Source organism: Rhynchophorus ferrugineus, unplaced genomic scaffold, assembly GCF_030347505.1.
Source record: "Rhynchophorus ferrugineus isolate W39M unplaced genomic scaffold, kcgeb_rfMv2 rfM1, whole genome shotgun sequence".
NCBI classification, from domain to species: Eukaryota; Metazoa; Arthropoda; class Insecta; order Coleoptera; family Curculionidae; genus Rhynchophorus; species Rhynchophorus ferrugineus.
This window is the reverse complement of record NW_027472580.1, coordinates 63,001,770-63,023,917: the sequence shown is the minus strand read 5'-3', so window position 1 is coordinate 63,023,917 and position 22,148 is coordinate 63,001,770. Positions and strand designations below refer to the sequence as shown.

Below are 22,148 nucleotides of genomic sequence, written 5' to 3'. Positions count from 1 at the left end.
ACTGTGCGTCTCGCAACTTAAGATCGACACCGCAGTAATTCCATGGCTGGATAATGTCACGCACCTAGGTCTTCACTTCGAGCGGCGGTTCGGTTGGCATTCCCAAATTCAGAAAGCAATCCAAAAAGATTCGGGGATAGCAAACCTGCTATCTTCTCTGATCTGCCCTTCTAGCAGACTTCTCATCTCCATCAAATGCTTATTTTACAAGATGTTAATTCAATTCGTACTAATGTCTACTTCAAGTTTGTTACACCCAACCAGGTCAAACGGCTTCAAGTTTTCCAAAGTAATCTCCTCAGGAGAATATTAAAGGCTCCATGGTTTGTCAGAAATAATCAAATTCATATGGAAATTGACACTCCAGAAATCAAGCACTTCATATCTCAATCATTCCACAAACAACTCAGCTCAAGTTCTTCTGAAAACGCGCTTGTTCGCGAGCTGGTCGACATGCTGGGAGCTTAGCACCGCGTCACCATCAAGCTCCCCCCCTGTTCCAGGCTGAAACGACCTCATCCGTCACTACAGTCATAACTTTTGCCTCCATACAGCAGTATCCACTTGTGTGTTAACTCAGGTTCGCGAATCAATGGAATCGCCGGGCCCTCGCGCCCTATAACGGCTGCCCGATCAGCGGGCGCCATATCCCCAAATTTAATGCAGTAGCAGTAGCGATCCACAGGGGTCAACTGTGAGGCTTTTTCGGTTTAGTGTATTGGTAAGCCCAGAGGCAGTCCCACATCACCCGGTCCAACTCGTCACTCCTGGTCTCCGCGACCAAGTATGCGTCATGCATTCCACCGCCTGGTTTTTAGGCCAGAACAAAAAAAAATCCACTAACATAGATGTGTATATATTTCAACGCAATTATATGACGAAAACGGTAATTTTATCTTTATTTAGAACAACTGATCTCTATTGAAGAGTTGTGAATAAGTTCAATTTAATATATTCTAATGTGTTTGATAATATCATAAAACATGAAATATCTATTAATATATACTCGTATATATTTAAACACAGTTCTACTGTAAAAAGTACAATAATTTTATATATATTTGAAACTATTGATTTCAATTTATTTTTATATAAATATGTAAATAAGCAAGCTAGAATCTGGAAAATATTATGGAAATTCCTGAGGAAAACCGCGTTCAATATGAATGATATACAATATGAAGTTCCTTGTTTACAGTATCTAAACGTAACGACAAAGCGATAGGCGATTTTGGATTTTGATTAACGATCTTTCTGGATGAATAATGATAGTGTCTAGTATTCGCATTTGTTTTTATTAATTGATTTATTGGTGAATTTGGCTTGTTACCTTTTTTGGGCTGTTTTTATGATACACATAAAAAATGGCTTTCCATGCATAAATGAATTATTTAACAAAATACACCCATATTAAAATATTACATTCAATAGGTAAAGCGTAAGGTAAAGTCTACTGTTAATAGTAAAAAAAATTGTATATAAATATATACATAAATCTGTTACGACGGTCTTGCAAATTTCTGTAAAGATATCCACGGAAATATAGAGATCTTGGAAGATTCATTTTAAACACATATTTTAATTCTGCTGCTTCTTTACCCGTGGCGCCATCTTTTATTTAGATTCCGCAAATTCGATGCTAAAGATTGGTCGCCATAGCCGACTAATTGTTGAAAAAGTCGATAAAATTACTAAAAAATATCGAGATAGACCGGTTTGTTCGATAAATCACCTATAATATAATTTTGAATCATTTACATAAAACATGCTGATGAATTAATACTCAAATATTTAATGGATCTATCTTTCATTTATGAATCGCTGTTGAAACGAAATGAAATCTCACCAATTTTGATCACGTATAACAATCATTGGCAACAAAACATATTTTATCGAACCCTGGAGAAGCTTCAGAAATGATAACGTTGAAATCAATGAAGACGATGCTAATGTGTTTGGAAAAATGGGACAAAATTGGCGATTAAAATAACACGCATCTTTATTGATTGGACAAAAATTGAGATAAAATGACTGCCAAGATTTGCTGAATGCACCATGTAGCCCGAAACTTATTCAGCCCAATTATCATTTATTAGAACTCTTTTAACGTTTTTTTCTTAATTCTCAGTTACTACTTAATTCAGTTAATAAAATCAATAATTAATATGACAATCCCTTAGTTTGGTTTTTCGCTCAAAAGTTCGGAAGTTTAATTGATGAATGTATAGGTAGTAAATGACAATATATTGTGACCTATCATTGTCTTAGTGTCTATTATTAATCGGTTTAGCGAAAATTTTGCCTCCCTTTTTGAAGAAAACGAGGACACCTGCGGGCAAATTTGGCACGGTTAAAGCTTATATCGGGAAAGAATGTTTAGGTCTAACATTTTCATATAATATATACTAGAAATAAATATATTTCCGAAAAAACAAAAAGGACCCAAATCAAGCAACCAGGAATAGCAGTCAGATAAAAAATTACGTGAGTGTTTGTTTTCTACGTTTGAAACGATAATAAAACGGAAAGTGAGTGGTTAAAACATTATTAAAAGAATTTATTTAATTTTAGGCAGTGTTATTGAAGGTTTTGTGTTAGTTTCGGCTATTCCCGTTTTGTCGAAATTATTAAAGAGTTATGGCAACTCTGGATAAACAACCTGGAAGGTAACTGTGAAATAAAAACCTGACATATGCGAAAATTTTATACAAACATAGATTAACAAAATCCGAAAATAACAAGAATCGCCTGTTTTCTTTGCTTACAAGATATTTAGATTTTCAGAAATCAGCTTTTAACTTAATTTGATGTCTGATAAACAAAAAAAAAGAATAATTGTTCTTGCTTAAGGACTTTCAATAATTCATATGATACTGGAGACATAGTATGAGTTAAATATTTTTCTGTAAATTTTAGTGGAGTTTCAGGATTCAAAAGTAAATACAATCTTAACAAAGTATTAATTAATTTTTGCAAGTAATAAATACGTTAATTTGAACACATCAAGACTTAAAATGAATATTGTAAAGAATATTAGCAGTTATAAAATAGTTTTATAAAATTTTAAATCCTCATTTGTTTGTGAGTTGCTAGTTCCCACGTGGTACATAAGATAATGTGGAATGAAGTAGATAAACAAAAGCCATATAAGAAAAACTAAAGATGAGCTATCTGCAAGGGTGAGCTCGAAGAGTGCAATAAATAAGTAAAGAAAAATAATTGCAGGGATAGGACACATAGGATAAACAGAAGAAATTATGACTTATTAACAGTACATTTGTAAATATTTTAAAGTATTGATAAGTCAAATATCAATTTCGGTTATATTATACATACTCAATTATATTATATATACTCTTTACAAACATGTATTCCTTCATTAATTATTCCATACCTATGTTTATAACATAAAAGTAAAGTAAGATTATGTGTACTTATATTTGATGCTCTGACACTTCTGAAAATAATTTTTCTTATGATATTTTGTTATTATGTTCAGAGGCGTAGTAATTTTTACGTATTAATACTTTATTGCTTATTGAAAGTTAATGGAAATTACATTTAATTAGATGCAATTTAAAAATATTTGTGAGTGCTAGTTCTTGAGATAGTTTGAATATATTTTAATGTTTTAATATACAGACATTTATTATTTCAATTAATGTTATAAACGAAAATAATTTCTGATCTTATACTACAAATACTGAGAAAACAAATTTTAGTAACATGTCATTTTAAAATTAGTCCTTTTACTCTATTATGAAAGACACATGATTAATTTAATACATTGTGGTCGAATTTCAACCACAGGGCGATCACTGGTAAAATCTTATTTGTCTTCTTTAATGATAGAAAGAGAAGAAAATGGTTATTTTAAGCAGATAAACAATGATATTTATTGTTTATAAATGTACTAGGTATTTTTATACTATATATTGTTTAAATATTGCATAAAAAGCTTTAATACTATATTAAAGCTTAAAAAATGTTCTATTAACTATTCTAATATACAGTTTAGGAAGTCTATTTCCCTAATATGCTTGCGATAGTGTTGGTGAATTATAATTTTCAAACTCCTTGTTGCGAAAAGCCGTAGGGAAGAATGTTAGAAATAAAATGTTACCAAATAACGTTATACATTTTCCGAGAATGTATGTGAATGCGAAAAGTAAAAAACAGAGTACTGAAAGCTGTGGTAGGAGAATGTGCCAACGTCTGGTCACCAACTTAACCAGCATCAAAAGCAGCACTTGGAAGAACAAAGACCTCGTAATGCTAGACTATTTACGGCGAGGCGTGGTGGCATATAAATGTGTCATTATTGCAAACATGCTGTATCAAAGCTTACCACCATTCAAAATTTCATATATCTAATGTGTGGTGGTCCTATTTCCGGAGTTTTAATAATTTGTTTTAATAATTGTGTAAATAGAAATTCCTTTGGTGATTGTTGTGTACTCCGATGAATAAAAATCCAATGTTTCTCATTAACATGCTAAGATGCATAACATAACAACATAGTAATGGTATATATTACTTGTAATAACCATTTATTGCTTGCCGACAATTTTACAGTAGAATGATCGTGGCCAACTCGGACTCTTGTGGGTGAATTCGAATGGTTCCGTTATGGTCAAGTCACTGATTATGCTATCAATCATCGATATATAATACATTATATATATATATTTTATTTGGTTATTTTTACATGTTGATGTATTCGTTACATTTTAAAATGTTTGCATTGTTCTATGAATTAAATACAGTTATATATAATATGACATTATTGTCTTTTTTCAATTGCTATTTCTAGTATTTGCACAACATTCATATATGCTCCAAACAATAATATATCGAAAAATAATTTTCCAACAACCCTTGGTAAACTTAATTTCTTATATTGTTAATAATTATTTTATATGAGACTGTTAATAAAAAAATTTTCTCCCACCGATTGTGAAAGACTTTTTCCATATTATGTTTTGTACTATGGAAAAGTAAAAAAAACAACTCATATTTCTATGACAAGTTTTTTTAATTACCAAATAGAAATTAGTGTTAAATATCATTTCAGATTTTATAACAAGGTTCATTAATTTTAATTTTTCATGTTTTTTTAGGCGGTTTTTATATAATTGTATGTATTATTATTAACCATTAATAAATATTAAACACATATTTATCATTCAAAATCATATTTATAGTAATAATTAAATTATAAGGAGAAACAGAGTTATTTTCTTAAAATCAAAACCTATGCCCAGAGAAAAATGTCATGCCATTCATAATCCCGGCAATTTTTCCTACGCTCGTTCAAATTTGTTGGCTCGATTCGCAGCTTCCAGAACAACTTTCTGTTTGTCGCCAAGCGCTGAAAGTAATGCGTAATGCAAAGTGCATGCGTATTACGAATTTTGAAACCTGTTCGGCACGAATGTTCCCCGAATTCAGTTATGCTCATGCGAATTTTTAATGTTCTCCCGAAATTCGCTCCTAATGCTCAGGTCTGTACCCACTATTAGATCCTATATAGGGACACTAGCAATTTGGATAAATTGAACTTATTTACTTGTAAAGGTATTGAATAAGCAAATCGGTTAAATTCATCAGGAATAAAGCATAAAAGTGACGCTACAACTGTTGAAGCGTGAGTAAATTAAATCCAAAAGAAAAGTGAAATGAGAATTTTGACAGGGATATGATTGATTTTGATTGTGTGATTGAAATGTTAATATGCACCAAAGTTGGAATGAGTATTATCTGAATACATGTAGAAGTATCTAAAATACCAGGTGTACAAATAAATTTCTTAAGCTAAAGAAATGTACACTGCCAGTTAAGTAATGTAAAATAATCTGTTTTAAGCGTATCATAATTATATCGTAATATTGAAGATTTATCAACGCTATTAGCTTATAGATAGAAGATGCAGTTCTTGACAATTCAAGTGACCGACATTTTGCAATTGCTGCAGATTGCATGTTCAGGGCGAAAGTTCTTATAGTGCCCCCTTAATCAAATTATAAAATCTAAGTCCTTCTAATAGCTTAGTGCTTATTGACTGTTAAGAACTTTGCTTTTTATGGTCCATTGTATCATTTTAAAAAAGCGAAAGAATATTATACCAATTTCACCTTATTTTTGTTAACTTTATTGTGGTGTTTATAGATCTGAAGACCTTACCGTTTTATTGCAAGGCAGCTTTGTGGAGCGGATAAAATCATCGACTTTGTTAAACTGTGTGTCATGTAAAGCTAACTGCACCGTGTGTTCATATCTCACATCTTTGATATTATTTTATCAGTATACTTCATCATCCTCTCAGTTTCTCCTGTGTATAATAAATATCCTCACACTCACAGCAGACCTTGTATACCCTTGCTAACTTTAGAGGATCCCTTTTAGCTTTGACGTCGGTGAGCACTTGAAACATCTTCCTGTGTGGTTTGAATAGAACTTTGATGTGTTTTGTGTAAACAGAGATATAAGCGATCCCGCCAATTTAAACCCACCCCTCAAGTTTAAAATGATGTAAATATTAGCGATTTTGTATCAGCAATGCATATTGAAATTTTTGTTTGTGAAATTTAAATTGAGGATATCTGAATGAATCCATTGTTCCTTTGTTTTTAAAAGCACACTATAATGCTGATTTAATTGAAACCAATTATCGTATTAGAAATTATTGTATACAATTATTAATGACAGATAATTGGGCATCCTGGATAAATGAAATAAATTCTGCAAATGTATTATTGTGTTCTAGACTAGACCTAAAAGGGACATCACATAAAAAGGTATGACTAAATATATTATATTGATGATCTTACATGTGGCTTTATTTTCTCTTTTTGTCCTTAGACAGATGTGGGCCCTACGTTGCAAAAAAGGTTTTTGTTTGTGTTAGGATGCAATTTTAATTACTTATATTTAAGGCAGTCGTGTAAATTTAAGTTTACGTCAATTGTAGCGTTTTTATGTTGTATAGTCTAGGGGCGTAATTTATTAACTGATTTTCGCAATATTTGGTAAATAAATATGGGAAAAGAATTATGACTGAGACAAAATATAATATCGCATTGTGTCGAACGTCTGGTGAAACTATGCCAACCAAGAAGGCCATCAAGTGGACAGAACAGACGTGTCCAGTAAAAAGGATATCACATCAGCTCGTTGTCGAGTGTTTCGGATAAGGGGGCTTGAAGTACCGAGGCTAGACGAAACGTGTCAGAAGATAGACCTGGTTAGGATTCCTTATGGTGCCTATAACCATATTCAGTTATTAGTTTTTTTCGAGAATTCCTTAAGAGTTCGAACAAACATCTTTATCGACGTGAGAAGTTCCCAGCTGAAAGAGAATTTCCCACACCGACATTCTGAACGAATCAGGGCACCGAGAAGGGTTTTTTGGACCAGCCTTGTCCACCAAGAATATGAATAAAATCTTCAAACGTATTAATATACTTTTAGTGCCTCTCATGAAAATTCAGATGGATATGTGGTTTAATTCATACTTCATACATTTTCGGTCTTCTACTACGTTATTTATCCAGTAAATCAAATTATCCACCATTAAACTATAGAAACGACATCCGATAATTGGTTTATCTTAAATCAGCATTATCGTGTGCTTCTAAATTTCAAGATATGCATTTCATTCAAAGATCTTCAATTTAAATTTCAACAACGCACATTCCAGTTCGTGTTTCTGATACAAAAAGTGCGGATATGTATATTATTTTAAACTTGAGCGAAGATTTAAACTGAGGGGGTCGCTTATATATTTGTTTACACAAAACACATCAAATTTATGTTCAAACCACATAGGAAGATGTTTCAGGCGCTCCCTAACGTCAAAACTAAAAAGGATGCTCTGAAGTTGGCATATAGTATATTAAAGTATATTAGGTGCGCTGTGACTGCGGGAACATACATAGGATATATTGAGAGGATAATGAGTACACATATAAAAGAATATAAAAGATGTGTGAGATATGGACACACGGTGCAGTCAGTTTTACAGGAGTATACATTAAAAAGCATCGTGGTCCGGAGATTCGGCTACTTTCGGAACTAATCGTATATTGGTCGGCGTAATCTACTCGCCGCAAGCTGAAATGCTAAAAGTCAATGGTGCCAAATTTACAGCTAGGCTATTTGCTTTATGGATGTATTTTATTTTAGAAAAATAATTTATTTAACAAGACTTTCTGACATTAACTTTTATATTTTGTTTTGAAAAAAAAATAGAGTAGATACGTTTTTTTTAGTATTTCGTACAATATATAGTCTTGCCGTTAGTTTTGGCAACACTATATGTTAATGCAAGTTAAGCTTTTCTCAAAAGAAATGTCGATGTACCCTATTGCTTTGATTAAACGTTGTACATTTATTTGTTTTACTATTCAAACGTTTGATTTGGCATTTTAAAGTTATATTGTGATGTTCCTATTTACTTACTTTACTTAAAAAGAAGGCCTTTTAGTTTAACATTTCAACGTTATAACAGGATTACAAATATGGAGAGTCAAAGGTAGGTTTAGTTTTAGTTGCTACAAGTAGGATAAATTAATTAAATAACTTAAATTTTGCTGTGAAAGTAAATTAATATGTCAAGTTTGTAATATGACATACTTGGTATCAAGAGAAAGAAATATTTCATCATAAGCTTGCTTCACAACCAAAGCCGATAACAAGAAAGATCATCAGCTTCCTTCTCTGTGTCTCCAATATACTCCAATAATAAGTATACAACTGAATTTCAGCAACATCTTTGTCGGGTCCATAAAATAATGCTGTATAAGGAGTTATGATCAAGGTAGTATTTCCCATAAAAGTATCGATATGGTTATTATCTTACGAATGAATTTTAGGTAGAGTACGATAACTCAAGAAGGGTTACAGGCAAAATATTAATTTGAGTCTCTCTATATAAGTTATTTTTTTGTTAAGAATGTTATAAGACTCAATACTGAAGCAAATACAAGTAGCCAATATGAATCCCAAAATAATATTTGACAATCGAATTTTGACAAGGTAATAGGGAATTATATATTTAAGTAGTTTCAATTAATCGTCCAGTTTATAGGCTTTGCAGAAGTGGGGGAAAATATTGTAACCATTAATACTGAAATTATTTATAATATATTATTATTATATATTATCTGATTATTTATAATATATATATTATTTAATAGTTTTATTTTAGTATATATATATATATATATATATATATATATACTAAAATAAAACACAAAATTTAACATGATTGTGTTTTTACGTACTTGAGTCCTTGATTTTATTAATTATGGTGGTGTTTTTTAGAGGGTAATCCCTTTTCCATGAAATATATTAACCTTGCCTTTATTTGGAAATTTTCTATTGCAACTTTTATTGTATTGTAATTAATTAGTAATTAGTGTGAGAGTATAAAGGATTGAGTCTACAAGAATGTTGTTAATTTTATTTATATATAATACATTTATAGTATTTTATATTCAAATATGTGGTAATTTAGTAAAGTTTATAGCATAGTTAAGGTTCATTGTTTTATATCATCTAATTTATAATTTAAAATTAATATAAAATTTTAAAATATATAAATGAATATAATATGAACATTTAGTATTATGCTGTATTTTTCTTTTTACTTCCTCTAAATGTTTCGTAAATTAATGTCATGTTATTACTGGTTTCTTAAGTCATTTTTACTATATATACATATGTATGGTATATATAGCTTAATATAAAACTTATGAACATTACCCTTTATTTTAATAACTAATACAGAGTATATTTTACGCCTCGAAGACTAACAATAGGCCGATATCAGAAGTTTGGTTATAGATAAGACACAGCCCTACTCAAGACTTCCCTAGCAATATTGAGAATATTCAAATATTCCTAACACCGGGGACACGCGCGCCAGCGCAGTATAATCAATCTATCGGACCACAATGATTTTTAATGTATCCTCTTTACAGGACACACAGTTTAACAAAATCGATGATTTTATACGTTTGAAAAAGCCAACAAAAATAAGGGCTATAAATTGATACCAGTTTAACAATATTCCCCTTTTTGTAATTATTCAAGGAACCATAAAAACAAAATTCTTAACGGTCAATCATAACTCAGTTGTTACATGCATGATTAGGGAAGCACTATAAGAGAAACACTTGGAAGCACTTCCACCTCGAAGATGCAATCGGTAGCAATTGCGAAAAGTTGGTTAATTTAACTGTCAATAACAGCATCTTCTATTTGTAAGCTAACAGAATTGACAAATATTCAATATTACGATATAATTATGATACGCTTAAAATAGATTATTTTACATTACTTAACTGGTAGTGTGTACTTTCTTCGAGCTTAAGAAACTTATTTGTACACCTAATATTTTAGATACTTCAGATAATTTTTTCACATCAAAAGATTCAAACTATTTCATCATTCTTTAAAACTTTTTTTTTCATCTTTCTGGCAACTTGACGACACTGTGCCGATAGGACGACTTTACGTCCGCTACTCGCTGTTGATGGTCATTTTTGCAACAATACGTCGTTCAATTTGTTCAATTGATGACTATTTGCAATACCAATATCATTCGGTTTTAGTAACTCGTGATACACTATAGCTTACTGATGCCACCATATGCACAAGAAGACCTCATAGTATTCAAATATCCTGCTTAGATGTCGATGTAGATAGCTCTGCTCTCAAAAATCACCACAAAATCTGACGATGCGGCGATTTTATCGTCTCTGAAGGATCCAACAATAGCCTCCAAGGACCTCCAAATTCATCTCAATAAAATCCACTTGACGTTGAAAATATGACGCATGAAGACGAGTGAGACAAAATCTACTCACGTGAAATTCATCCTGCGTAGAAAAACTTAATAATCATGAACCAAGCAAGCATATATCAGTACGATATCCCCCTGGAAACTATAACGAGTGTAATACAAATTTTCAGCGTAAGGTATTTCAAAAGAGTGTCAGTGCACACGAATGCGGTCATCAAACAATTAAAAGTGCTTATTGTCAATAAAGTTCCTAGGCTAAGATATTTACTAGAATCCATGCCTATCTGCGCTTGAAATGATCGCAGTAGATTCCCTTTTCATCGTTAGTCACAATACACCACCGAAAAGCTCTGTTCTTTTTTACCTGACAAGCTATGAGACTGCGATATAGAAATGGTTCGAAATTTCATCATTTTGTCAATTTTCAGTCAATTCATGTGTTCACCATTATTATATTCATACTAGCTGACCCGACAGACTTCGTCCTGTCAAAAAGATTTGTAATGTGGCAGTTTTTGTGCCTACGTATTTTAAAAAATTCTCCTGAACAGAACCATCACCCTGGTTATATAGATAGGGCGTTGTGAATAAAAAATAATTAAATAAAACATATATAAGGATTGAAAAGTAAGTAATCGCTTTATTGTTAATCATGTGAATCATAATTATTATTATTATTATCATTATATTGCTTTGTGGTATACGATGTTTTTTGTTTGATTACCTGGCGCATAGATAAACAAATCTGATGGTTTTCCAACACGGGAACAGGCAACATACAATTGACCATGTGAGAAACATGGGTTTTCTAGATTAATACCACAAACACTTAATGATTGCCCCTGGGACTTGTTTATAGTCATAGCAAAAGCAAGCCGTCAACATGTCTATAGGAAATTTGCCATTACCAATGTCAATGAGTTGTTTAGAGAATATGTTTCCAGATTGGTCATTTTGCAACTCGACACGCATATTCTTGCTTAAATGAAGTACTTTGACATGTTTCCACAAATTGGAGGACTTTAGACATGCATTGAGTTCATCAGCTGGCGTTGATCGTGGAATCACTGGCAATGTTTGACGAAAATCTCCTGCTAATAAAATCATTGCACCACCAAATCGGTTATTATTGCTACGTAGATCTTTTAAGGTTCTGTCTAAAGCCTCCAAAGATTTTTTATGTGCCATCGTGCATTCATCCCAAACAATCAATTTACATTGCTGCAAAACCTTTGCCATTGCAGAGTTCTTCGAAACGTTGCAGGTTGGAGTTTCATTGCTTTGCATATTTAATGGCAATTTTAGTGCTGAATGGGCTGTTCGATCACCTTCAAGCAAAGTTGCTGCGATTCCCGACGAAGCGAGTGCAAGTGCAATTTTATTTTGTGAGCGAATTGTTGCTAATATTAATGAAATAAAAAAAGTTTTTCCTGTACCACCAGGTGCATCTAAGAAATAAATCCCTCCAGTTTCATCATTTGTTACTTTCATAAGAGTTTCAAATACATACTTCTGTTGTTCATTTAACAGTGGAAGATTTGTTTGAATTTATTCTTTCAAAGCGTTGAGATCATACAGTCTTTCTCGATGCAACTCTTGGTTAAAAGCGTCATGCATTGGACGATTGGGCGCGGTCAGGCCTAATTGAATTAATAGTTTGTTTGACATTATCAAGCACATGTCCTCAATTGAAATCAATGCTTCATTGTAAATTTCTTCACTGATTTGTATATTTGGATTTCCCATTCTATTCCGTATTTGATACAAAATATCATCACACATATAATCTTTGTACTTGATCCACAAATCAATTGGGTTTGATGGGAAGCATGTAGATATGATTATAGAAAACAATGTTCGTACTTGATGAGCGTGTGATGATATTACAGCATCATTGAGAGTTTGATCCCAATGAGCGTTATTTTCAAGCAATTGCAAACGTTGACAGGCTTCTCTGTAGGATCCACACAATTCATCATCAACATTTCCTAACTATTAGAATGATGTTGGGCCACGTACATTGACTAATAGCAGTCGTAAATAAAAACATTCATCATTGCTTGGATGTACTGAATAAATCCGGCCAATCGCATCGGTGGAATATACATCTGTATATCCTGGAACTGGTTTTCCTTGTTTCCGTCGTATAAATCTCCTTGAGGATTGATTCCAGGTATAATATTTTGGCATTTCAGAATATAGCAATGTTTGTGCGAAATCATCGTTTTGGCATGTCTCAAAAAAACTGGTTAATGTAGTAGATGGTGGCTGAGCAGCTCTTTGTACTGCGTTCTGTGCTGTAAAATACACTCTTTGTCCATTTTCTAAATGCACAGCTAAGTGAACAACAGAAGGGTGTCTCTCATGAATAGGAAAAGAAAATATTCGCCAAACTGCTTCATTACTACTGACATAGCGGCCCATTTGGTATTGGGTAACTTCATCATTAGAATTCTCTGCACCAATTCCAATCACAGCCATATCACTCCCTTTGGTTACATATTTGCAAATGTATTTAATCGATTTCACTGAATGGCAAGATTCAACGTTGATGTGTGCTTTGAATGTCTTTGATAAAATGGGTGAATATGGAACAATCCAACGATTATCTATTTCAATATCTTGTTAATTTAATTTGACAATTGTTGATTTTCCATTGTCTGCTGTCGATCTGCGACGATACAATGGATAACCGTCATTACCAGTAATTGTTTCCGATATTAATGTCCGTGGATATCGTTTTGAACATTTACCGTCCATCATACACGGTGAATTTTGATTAAGAGTTCCACAGGGACCATGTATCATGTTTTTGATAACTACCTCATGCAATCCAGGATCTACTTGTACATTAGGGATTTCAGCTGATATCACTGCATCAACTTCATTTGGCCTTATCTTTTCAACCAACCAAATCAAAATGTGTGCATGTGGCAATCCTCGTTTCTGCCACTCCACAGAATACATCCAGCAGCGTGTCTCACCAAACACATTATGTTTTACGATGAAATTCATTAAAGATTTCAACTTTTTTCTAAAGACTCTGGCTGTAATATCATGACGATCAATGGATGATTTCCCAGGTAATAACTCCTGCTTAATTTCTATCCATTGCGGATTGCATGTAAATGTGATGAACAAATCTGCTGTACCATAATGACGAACATACGACATGGCATCTTGAGCATATTCGTGCATATGCCGAGGGCTTCCGATGTATGTTGCTGGAAGAATAGTCATCCGACCGACATTCTGTGCATTTCCATCAGTATTAATCGCATCTCGAAGGTGAATATACTCTTCAGATCGGAGTTTGGTTTGATTCAACCTGATGAATGTTAATCTCTCCGTTTCAATTTTAACATACATGTCATCAACATATTTGTGATATAATCGCCGACATTTCAATATGTGATTATCTGCATTTTCCCGAATCATTAGGCGGTATGAATAATAGTTCATTGAACTGACTTTTTTGTTGGTTTCAGAACCTGTAAACAGATTTTGTTTTAATAACATTCAAATATAAAATTAAAATACATAATATAGTGACTGAGATATTATCGCCATAGCTAAACTAATATTTTAGTTACCTGTAATGGGATTTATCATTTTTATTGATAAATCGTAGCCATCTTCACCTTGCCAAAATATAATGGGATATTGCAGTGCATCATATGAGCGGTGTGTTTCCTTTATAGGTTGTAATTGAAAATTCCGACGATGTAAAACAATATCACGGGATTCCAAGTTTTCTCCAACTACAACGATAGCAACTTCATCAATAGTTGGTGCATTAAAACGTCTTGTATGTTGACCTGCAGGTGTTTTATCAGCTCTGATTACAATTTTGTGATTATCGGATGGCATCAGATCCAGGGCAGTTTTAAACAATATAATCAATTGATTGTGTTGATGAAATAAAGTTTGTAATTGTTCTACAATAGACCTTTTTACTAAATTGTTATGTGCACAACGCAGATCAATTTCTTGTGGTGAATTGCCCATAAAATAAATTTGCAGGAATTTGTTGTCGCTATCTGACACTGGTAACAGTGAACCTGCTCTGTGATATATTTGCCCTTGTATCTGTAAATAAAAAAAATATTATGGTGTGGTATAAATTAATGGATTGTCAATGATCAAACTTAAATAATATTTGATCTTAAAAAGTATATATTTAGTTTTAACTAATATCTATCAAATATAAAATAAAATAAAAGTGTCACTGAAACTGAATCACCATATAATATGATGACTAAGTGATATATTTCGTAATGATTAAGAAATTGAAGATTAGTAACACATCTTAACTTTGGTAAAATTTTGTTCGCTAAAATAATTATGAGTAACTGCTATAATACATACCTTGAAAGTTGGCATAAAATTTTCCCGAACTGCATTTGTTGCCCCAAATGAAGTCATTTGAAAGCAATTGTTATATTGTTGAATATGTGTCAAAAAGTGTATAGAATCTGTTCCTATTCCTGAAACCAATGAGTACAATGGTTCTGGTGGTGGATCCAATTGTATCAATTTCACTTTACCATTTGCGCAACACAATCCATTGGCTTCGTTTTTGTATTTTAATGCCTTACAGTGTGAGCAAACCAAGTTCATAGAACCAATAACAACACATTGGTAGTTACTGTAGTCAATTGACACATCGTAACTGAAAGCAGCTGGATTCAAACTTGCGCGATTATTAGTTGAATGTCGCGCTCGCGCTTCACGCGTTTGTGATATCCGAATTCTTTCACGTTCATTTCTGTCGTCACGTTCTTGTGTAGTACGATTAGATCGGTAATTAGCTTGGTTTATAGCATTTCTGGTTCTTCTACCTAAATTGCTTCGTCTTATAGGAGGCATATCAAATATAAATTATTTTTTCACTAATCACGAACTAAACAAACACTAACTAACTAAACACTCTGCACAAAACACGATATACGAATTTGTTTCGTGTATCACTTGACAATTCATCTGTCATCTGTCAAAAGTCATCTGTAACAGACAACTTTTTTTTTTAAATTTGATATGACTTGAACTCAAATCCTTTTAAGCCGTACGAATTGTTTTATTTATTTAAAATTTGAATTAAATTTTAAACAAATAAAAAATTTTAAATAAATAAAACAATTCGTACGGATTAAAAGGATTTGAGTTCAAGTCATATCAAATTTAAAAAAAAAAAGTTGTCTGTTACAGATGACTTTTGACAGATGACAGATGAATTGTCAACTGATACACGAAACAAATTCAAACAAAAAGGGCTATTTTTAGGGTTTTTCCAGCAATAATTCTAATTTTTCTCGCCGTAAAAACCATCCCTGAACTTCAACGAACATTTTAAAAAAAGATTTGGCCAAATTGGTCCAGGCGTTGTTGAGTTATGCGCTTAGGAACATATTTTGCGATTCATTTTTATATATAAGATATCACCATACGTTTCTAAAAGTGTGATGAGTTTAAGTAATGAAGCATTATAAAATACTAAGTTAATATTCATGAATATGATTGAAATCAATAATTCACGAACATATTACGTAATTTGGAACTGGTACTTTATTTTGTAACGTTTGAATCACCTGGATATAGGATTCATAGAGACAGACCGACATGCGAACTATATAGCCACACTGCTCTCAGTATTTGCTTATATAAAAAAACCTTGTTGTAAATTGATAATTCAGAGTTTCGGCCAAGTAACGAATTCCAACATTTTCTTGGTTTTGGTGTAGAGTTTGTTGCGTTTCTTTTTTACATGCTTCTTCAATCCAGCGTCTAGCCAAGATATGTTTTCTCTTGTAATATATAATTTGCATACCGGGAATAAAGGGAGAAATAAGTGTAGAGGCTTTAAATAATCATTTCTTTCATAGTTACTTTCAAAGTAAAGCAACCATAGTATTTTACGTTATAAGAAAAGATGAAACAACATATATATTAGTATTAATAGTCAATGAATAGACACTACGTGACAAATAACACACATAAGTTTCTATGAATTGAATGAAAACACGCAAAACATTTTAGAGGCCTCATTATTTATTCTATTTTGGTACATCAATTATCATTATTTATTATTATATATTGCATTTACTTTGGATATATTGATAAAATCCAAAGTAAATGAAGTAAATGTTCCAAACATATTTTTATAAACATTATCGATTGTAATTTTTGTTTCGACATTACTCTACGAAAATAGCGCGAGACCACTTTAGAAAATTAAATTCAATCTAAATGAAAAACAATGTAGCATATTACCGCATGAAACGTAGCGATCAAGTTATAGACGCTTTTGATTCTTGATTAATCGACTCCTTGAGGTGAATAATGGCCTAATCGGGATTTATTTTTGCTAATATTAATGATGTAATATAAATTAATTTGCTTTTATTACATTTACACAACACTAACTCGCAATTAATTGGTATCAAATATCAAAAATATTTTAACATTTTTTGAAATTTAATAGATATTAATTGAGTGGTTCAATATAATAACAGATTTAAAGCAATTTTAGAGCATTTTGAGGAAATGCCGAGTTAACATTTTTAATAAATTTACAATTTTTTTAATCAGATGTTTCAAGGTAAATCATTTAATAATTTATTATATTAAAGTAATCAATATAATAGTAAAAGTTCCTTAAAAACGATTCTTATTCTATTTTGCGATATCCTTTACATTAAAATTTGGAAGTTCATTGCATATATTTTTATCGTAACGTAAAGAGTTTCACACGTTGTCAGTTATAAAGTATATACATTCGCAACTCAAATGAGAATTTTTTATCATTTCTAGCGTACGCACTAGTTATAATTTTTTTTTATTAGCACTTGTTCAGATCGATGTAGTATAGTTTGACTCGCATAAGGTTTCCAAATACTCAGGAAGTGCAAAAATTGATCGATGGTTCGATCGCTATCAAAAGCACATGGTTTTTTCGATATGGTATCACCAATTTGCCAGATAGATGGGAAAAAGTTGTAGAACATTATTTAAAATACATTGATTAATATGTGTTGTACAAATGTTTCTCAATAAAGACTTTTCTAAAGTAAGAAAATGATTAGAATCACATGTAAGCATTCTAATCTAGATTTCAAACTCTAGGTTAGGTTTTTTAACAAATCTGCAATTCTATTAACATTTAGCAGAATTGTCAATTAGTTTAAAGATTCGTTTATATTTTTAATTCATTATTGTAGTAGTGATGATTTTATAATGTTTGGAAGGATAACCGTTATCCATTATGTCTATTCCATAGTTTCAATGTTTTTCAAGATATTTTTATTCTCGTAACATCGGATTAAGTTATAGTAAGAGTAGATATTCGCAGGAAAATACGTTGAAAATAAATTTTCCATTTAAAGGATTCTATGTAATTTTGTAATATTTTTTTTATTATTTAATTATTACATTGTTACTAGTCGTTTCCGACTAACCTACAATTTGTCTTTATGATAACTTAAATCTAGGTATATAACTAGGAGGACCCATCGGCCCTATCTCAGTCTCTGGTGAAATAATGTTTATAGATGTCACTGCTGTATTTCTTATACTTATTCTAGTGGTATCCAAAAGCTGGAATACTTCAATATTCTCATGAGAATGAAGTCCTTCCTCATGCTCCCTAGCCATTCTCTTGATTTCTTGACATAGTGTTGGTATCTGAAGGTCTCGATATAGGTAATCAGTCCTATGGTATTTTTGGCACCCACAATACCACTCAGGATTTTGTTATGAAAAATTTGTATTTTGTTTATGTTACTCTTTGCAAAACATCCCCATAATTTAACTCCGTACGTCCATATAGGTTTCAGTATTTGCTTATATTTAATAGCAATTTATTATGTACTAATAATTGTAATTTTCCTCCAGTTAGTCAGTACAATTTCCTATATTTCAATTCCAGTTCTTTTCTTTTCTTCTTTATATGTTCCTTTCAGCGAAGTTTTGCATCAAAATTCATTCCAAGATATTTAGCGTTGTTGCTATATGGAATAATAGTATTATTTAATGTTATAGGTGCTTTTTTGTAATATATGATCAAACTTCAATAAATAGCAACATTACTTTCTCATACTACTGTTTGAACAATGACTGTATTTCAACAAATTCTCACATTGAATATACTATATATAGTTTCCTTCGGTTGGAACTAGCATTTCCTTATCTTCAAGAATAGGTAGGCATTAGGCTTTAAACGGTTAAGATGTTCTTTGTTAATTATTATGGCAAAATTAAATGAACTATTTATCAGAAATACAATCAAAATATAATTTTTTCATGAAAAATTCTTAAACATATGTGAATTTTGAATTTGTCCTACTCGTTTTGGGCATCATTTATAATCTGGTCGAGTGATTATCAAAGCTATGCATGTTCCGTCAATGGTCAGCTGACCAATAAAATATCTAAAAGGGTGGTAAACCAAATTTCTTTTATAGTATTTGTCTTTGTTAAAATTGTTTCGGTGGCTTTGTCCAGCTAGATACTATGACTCTTCTATCTCTTATTCAGCCAACGCTAACTGGGCTCTATGACTATATTATAAGGAAAACGATATCTGCAATCATTGACACCGTGATAGCTCGTGTACTTTTTTTAAATAATGCAAGTTTAGTTTAGTAAATCGGAAGTAGCTACTTCTTATTACTAATTTTCACAATCTCTATGTTTTCGCTTATAACGATATCCATATTACCAGAGCTTCATCAATAGTAGATTGGTAATAAGAACAATAGCTGTATTAAAACACATTGTATGTTTCTGTATTTTATTCGTTACAAAGTTTTTTATATTCTATGCTTGCTATAAAAAGTATGATCGCTTTAAACCTTTCAACAACTCAAGTTTTCAAATTAAGTTTTCACTGAGGTAGTCCTTATCTATATCTTTTCTATATCTATAAATGAGAAATAATCGCTAAATGCTCTGTTTGACGAATATGACAGATACAGAGCAAATCGCATCTTAATTAATTGTACAGTTATATGGTCATTGTATTACCCTTACATTCTATTAATATTTAAACTAATAAAATACTAATACATCTAATTCTAACCATAAATAATTTGTTTAAACTCTAGTCTCGTTATCTTCAATTCATATGTCTTATTTGATATTGAAATTATTTGATTAATTGTCGCATTAAATCATTAAGTATTTGGTAGTATCTGGATGTTAATTTGTTAGTATTACTTAGATTTGGTGATTGAACTAAAATTCTACTATGAACTAAAATTTATATCTATGGAAACTTTCTTGTTATGTTAAGTATTGTCCATTGAAAACTATAACTTTTTGATGAATATCATTCCGAAAACATGCAAAGAATTTTCTGCAATAATCGAAAAAAGTTTTAGACAAATGAATCGGTCGAATAGAAATGAGGCCGTTGTCTCTAAATAGTTCAAATAAAGTTCCATGTCTGATCACCTAATTTGACCGTTTTCAGCTTTAATAGTTTATGATTGATCGTGTGTTCCAAAATAAATGTTTTAGCAAAGCTTATTCTTTCTCGACGTCACTTTTGTCGCTGTCACCTTGACATAGGCGTGGAATACGACTTTGTGACTCTAGATTGCTGAAATATACACAGTTCATCACCAGTAGTAAACTAGAGATAAACTGATAATAGCAGAATAACTAACAATGTCTTTCAGACTTTGTTTTATTAAGTTTAGTTTATTTGAGCTGGCCCTGAATTAAAGTTAACTGGCGATTAGTGAACTCAGATACGTATTATTATCAAGCACGTTTACACACGTGAATTCGCTGTTGAATTTTACACTGCTTAATGAACAATAACAAATGTATAAAAATATTAGTTATAACCGGAATACTAGAAAGACTATTTCGAAACCTTGACCAAAGCACTGACAAGCCCTCTTCGGTTTTATCCCAACTCTTTTCATTAAATGTGCTAGAAATAGCGATAGTGTGCACAATATTCCAATAAAGCGATAATAAACAAACTATATATATTATTATGTTATTAGGTCAGATATGAAATAATTCAATGCAAAAACAATGGCAATAAAGAAACGGTTCCCTCCGTTTTACGTTAAAATAAACATGAAATGACATAGGGACGGAAAAAGCCAGTTAAAAATTGGCGCGATATATATCGGATAGCAATGGAACTTTCCCTTTCGTCACGCTATGGTTATCAATGTTGCCAGTTGTTCACAACAATCTTAAGATAATTAAATTCTAACCAAGTATTTTATCGGCTTTCCAAACAAAAATTTATTCGGAGATTAGTTATAAAAATATTGTGCAATTTTTTGAATGATAAAAGATGGCTCTTCTATTTCAATGGGTTATCGGAATATCAATCAACCGATAGATATTTGGAGAACGCCAAAGTATGTAGGATAGATCTCGAACTCACAATGAATAAAAAATCACGCTGGTGATTGAGAAAGTACAAAAGGGATTTCGCTATTATCCTGAAATGTGGTGTTAATTATGGTGCTTACCGGTTCCGAAACTCCAGAATTCGCCCAATAGGTATCAAAATTACAAAATAACTGATTCACAGAATAACAAAATCATCAAGCTATCCTATCATCTTATATTATTCAAAGAACTACTGCGAATAACTGTAAATTTAAATACAAAATATTACAGATCCCACCCTACATTTCCCCAATTTCATTTCATGTGATACTCGGCTATTTGAATTCGAGTAAAGAATGATTTTTTTAAGTAGTTAAGAAGCTAAAGAAGATAATATTGAATAGTGAAATATCAGTTATTATGACGTTGAATGTATTACATAGAATAGTTTGTAAATTACAATCAGACTGTAATTTTCCTTCTCATTTTAGCTAAAAAGAGATACAATGCCACATAATGCGTCCGAATATGTAACCAAATCTACTTATAAAATTCACCTGGTTGCTAAATATCTGCAAAATTCTTCAAAACGTTAATAATAATAATAATAATAAGAGCTTATAAACCGGCAGACACTGTTTTAGCACTTTGTTTGTTTTAATAAATTTCCAATCGTTGCTTAATATTTGTGATTATTCCGCTTGAAAATGTAAAATCAAAAATAGAGATTATGTCTCCATTCAGTTACAGGAACAAGATAATGCCCTCCCTTGCTAGTAAAATGCGTTAGAGAGGATTATTGTGACTTTTATGGTAAGAATTTTCAGCGTGTTGCAGTTGCAACAATTTTATGATTGATTTACGCTGATTAATATTCATACTAATATTCAGTGCAGGCGATGTGATTAAAATTTCTCAAAAATAAAAGCAATATAATGTTAGATTCACAGGTAATAAAGCGACCACATGTGGGTCAGGTGACGAA

General features: G+C 31.6%; 2 protein-coding genes across 2 annotated transcripts in view; both read right to left on the bottom strand.

Annotated features, from left to right (window-relative positions):
- The window catches only part of LOC143198751 (uncharacterized), a 292,680-nt gene that overhangs the window by 181,616 nt on the left and 88,916 nt on the right, over positions 1-22,148 (bottom strand). The gene's annotated exons all lie outside the window — the stretch shown is intronic.
- On the bottom strand, positions 13,303-15,796 carry LOC143199198 (uncharacterized). Its single transcript, XM_076409024.1, has 3 exons — positions 15,176-15,796; positions 14,401-14,896; positions 13,303-14,298 (listed from the first exon to the last, which is right to left on the bottom strand). The coding sequence occupies exons 1-3, from the start codon at positions 15,674-15,676 to the stop codon at positions 13,433-13,435; spliced, it is 1,863 nt and encodes a 620-aa protein (XP_076265139.1). The 5' UTR covers positions 15,677-15,796; the 3' UTR covers positions 13,303-13,432.

What these genes read in the sequence shown, in the direction of transcription:
- LOC143199198 (XM_076409024.1), bottom strand. Translation starts at nt 15,676, where the DNA reads ATGCCTCCTATAAGACGAAGCAATTTAGGTAGAAGAACCAGAAATGCT. An exon ending in ATTTTATGCCAACTTTCAAG is followed by an intron (nt 14,897 to 15,175) that starts GTATGTATTATA and finishes TTTTATTTACAG; the next exon opens with ATACAAGGGCAAATATATCA. An exon ending in AATGATAAATCCCATTACAG is followed by an intron (nt 14,299 to 14,400) that starts GTAACTAAAATA and finishes ATCTGTTTACAG; the next exon opens with GTTCTGAAACCAACAAAAAA.